The sequence below is a fragment of the Somniosus microcephalus genome, unplaced genomic scaffold, assembly GCF_052327205.1.
Source record: "Somniosus microcephalus isolate GS21.2 unplaced genomic scaffold, FLI_Smic_1.0 unresolved_chr1, whole genome shotgun sequence".
NCBI classification, from domain to species: domain Eukaryota; kingdom Metazoa; phylum Chordata; class Chondrichthyes; order Squaliformes; family Somniosidae; genus Somniosus; species Somniosus microcephalus.
The window spans coordinates 86,465,726-86,468,834 of NW_028225179.1; the positions used below are offsets into that span (position 1 = coordinate 86,465,726).

The 3,109-nt window shown below is 46.3% G+C and overlaps 1 protein-coding gene across 3 annotated transcripts in view; it reads right to left on the minus strand.

Moving 5' to 3' along the window:
- LOC147095556 (class I histocompatibility antigen, F10 alpha chain-like) overlaps nucleotides 1-2,753 on the minus strand; it is an 86,095-nt gene extending 83,342 nt beyond the window's left edge. For all 3 annotated transcript variants that reach the window (XM_085974683.1, XM_085974682.1, XM_085974681.1), the window contains exon 1: nucleotides 2,572-2,753. In XM_085974683.1, the coding sequence (XP_085830809.1) occupies nucleotides 2,572-2,623 (52 nt within the window). In that variant the 5' untranslated portion in view covers nucleotides 2,624-2,753. The remainder of the gene's footprint in view (nucleotides 1-2,571) is intronic.
- Between the last annotated feature and the right edge of the window lie 356 nt (nucleotides 2,754-3,109).

Here is a 3,109-nt window from a genome sequence, read left to right on the forward strand (position 1 = left end):
GCTTTGGCAATATGGTTCTCTGTAAACTTTCATGCCAATAAAGCATTTGAATTGGAATTGGAGAGAGAGACACACACACACAGACACAGCCAGAGAGAGACAGAGACATAGAGAGAGACACACACAGACACAGCCAGAGAGAGAGAGAGACACACACACAGACACAGCCAGAGAGAGACAGAGAGAGAGTGAGACACACACACAGACACAGCCAGAGAGAGACAGAGAGAGAGACACACACACAGACACAGCCAGAGAGAGACAGAGACATAGAGAGAGAGACACACACACAGACACAGACAGAGAGAGAGAGACACACACACAGACACAGCCAGAGAGAGACAGAGAGAGAGAGAGAGAGAGACACACACACACAGACACAGCCAGAGAGAGACAGAGAGAGAGAGAGACACACACACAGACACAGCCAGAGAGAGACAGAGACATAGAGAGAGAGACACAGACACAGACACAGACAGAGAGAGAGAGACACACACACAGACACAGCCAGAGAGAGACAGAGACATAGAGAGAGAGAGACACACACACAGACACAGCCAGAGAGAGACAGAGACAGAGAGAGAGACACACACACACAGACACAGCCAGAGAGAGACAGACAGAGAGAGACACACACACAGACACAGCCAGAGAGAGACAGAGACAGAGAGAGAGAGAGACACGCACAGACACAGCCAGAGAGAGACAGAGACATAGAGAGAGAGAGACACACACACAGACACAGCCAGAGAGAGACAGAGACATAGAGAGAGAGAGACACACACACAGACACAGCCAGAGAGAGACAGAGACATAGAGGGAGAGAGACACACACACAGACACAGCCAGAGAGAGACAGAGACATAGAGAGAGAGACACACACACAGACACAGACAGAGAGAGAGAGACACACACACAGACACAGCCAGAGAGAGACAGAGACATAGAGAGAGAGAGACACACACACAGACACAGCGAGAGAGAGACAGAGACAGAGAGAGAGACACACACACACAGACACAGCCAGAGAGAGACAGACAGAGAGAGAGAGAGACACACACACAGACACAGCCAGAGAGAGACAGAGACAGAGAGAGAGAGACACACACACAGACACAGCCAGAGAGAGACAGAGACATAGAGAGAGAGAGACACACACACAGACACAGCCAGAGAGAGACAGAGACAGAGAGAGAGAGACACACACACACAGACACAGCCAGAGAGAGACAGAGACAGAGAGAGACAGAGACATAGAGGGAGAGAGACACACACACAGACACAGCCAGACACATCAAGAAACATATTATTCAACAAGCTAAGCCAAACAACCCCAGATTTCAAGGAATTGGATGACCTGTCAAAATTGAGATTAGTCCTAGGAGAAGGAGACAGACCATACCTTGGGGCCAAATATGTAACAACATGTCACAACCTGAGGACTGTTTAAAATTAAGACTGTTTAAAATTATTATTGAACGTACCAAATGAAGTACAAAGACTGTTTAAAATTAATATTGTTTAAAAGTAATATTGTATGTACCCAACAAATGTCAAATCGATTGACACCTACAGAATGTTGGAAAACTGTACCTTTTTGCTATGTAAGCTTTGGCAATATGGTTCTCTGTAAACTTTCATGCCAATAAAGCATTTGAATTGGAATTGGAATTGGAATTGGACAGAGACATAGAGAGAGAGAGAGACACACACAGACACAGCCAGAGAGAGACAGAGACAGAGAGAGAGAGAGACACACACACAGACACAGCCAGAGAGAGACAGAGACATAGAGAGAGAGACACACACACAGACACAGCCAGAGAGAGACAGAGACAGAGAGAGAGAGAGACACACACACAGACACAGCCAGAGAGAGACAGAGACATAGAGAGAGAGAGACACACAGACACAGCCAGAGAGAGACAGAGACATAGAGAGAGACACACACACAGACACAGCCAGAGAGAGACAGAGACAGAGAGAGAGAGAGACACACACACAGACACAGCCAGAGAGAGACAGAGACAGAGAGAGAGAGAGACACACACAGACACAGCCAGAGAGAGACAGAGACATAGAGAGAGACACACACACAGACACAGCCAGAGAGAGACAGAGACAGAGAGAGAGAGAGACACACACACAGACACAGCCAGAGAGAGACAGAGACAGAGAGAGAGAGACACACACAGACACAGCCAGAGAGAGACAGAGACATAGAGAGAGAGAGACAAAGAGAGAGAGTATATGTAATATATTATCGCATGGTTTGTCACGTGATTTAGTATGAGCATGCTCAGTTCACTCTAGCCTAGTAAAGCAAGCTTCTGGACCAGCAACTCATCTGTCTCTGTCCTTCATTTGTTCTACCCACATATATTACAGTGTAGAGAGAGAGAGACAGAGAGAATGTAGAGAGACAGAGAGAGAGCGAGAAACGTAGAGAGAGACAGAGAGTGCAGAGAGAGAGCGAGAGAGAGACAGAGAGAAACAGAGAGAGTGCAGAGAGAAAGAGACAGAGTGCAGAGAGACTGAGAGTGAGAATGGAGGGATGAGTTCTGTACTTACCGGGAGAGGCCCAGGAAAAACACAGGGATATAGAGAAAAGGATCACCAGCATTCTGGGAATCCACTGCCCCTTTTCCAATCGGTGACTGGGAATAAAATACTCCCAGTGGGACACATCTACTGTTTATAGACTGAAGAATACCCCAAATAGACAGCAAGTCAATCGAGGCTCCATTTTACTGTTTATCTCGAGCTTTGATCAAAAGAGCAGAGCCAGAGGGTGACTGATTGGTTACTTTGTGAAAAATACCCAATTAAAGTGACAAACAGTCGCCTGTCACCAGTTACCAGGAAGCTCAAATTCAGACAGTTTGAGAGTCAGCCTGTGAAACAGAAACTCACTACACATACTTGGGCTTAAAAATCAGTTCTACAGGAAACTTCAAACTGGCTGTGAATGAAATGAAAGAGAAAGCAAGAAGGGCTTTCTATGCCATCAAAAAAATCAATCCAAATAGAAATCCCAATTAGCATTTGGCTCAAAATTTTCAAATCAGTAATTGAACCAATTGCACTCTGTGGCAGTGAGGTCTGGGGA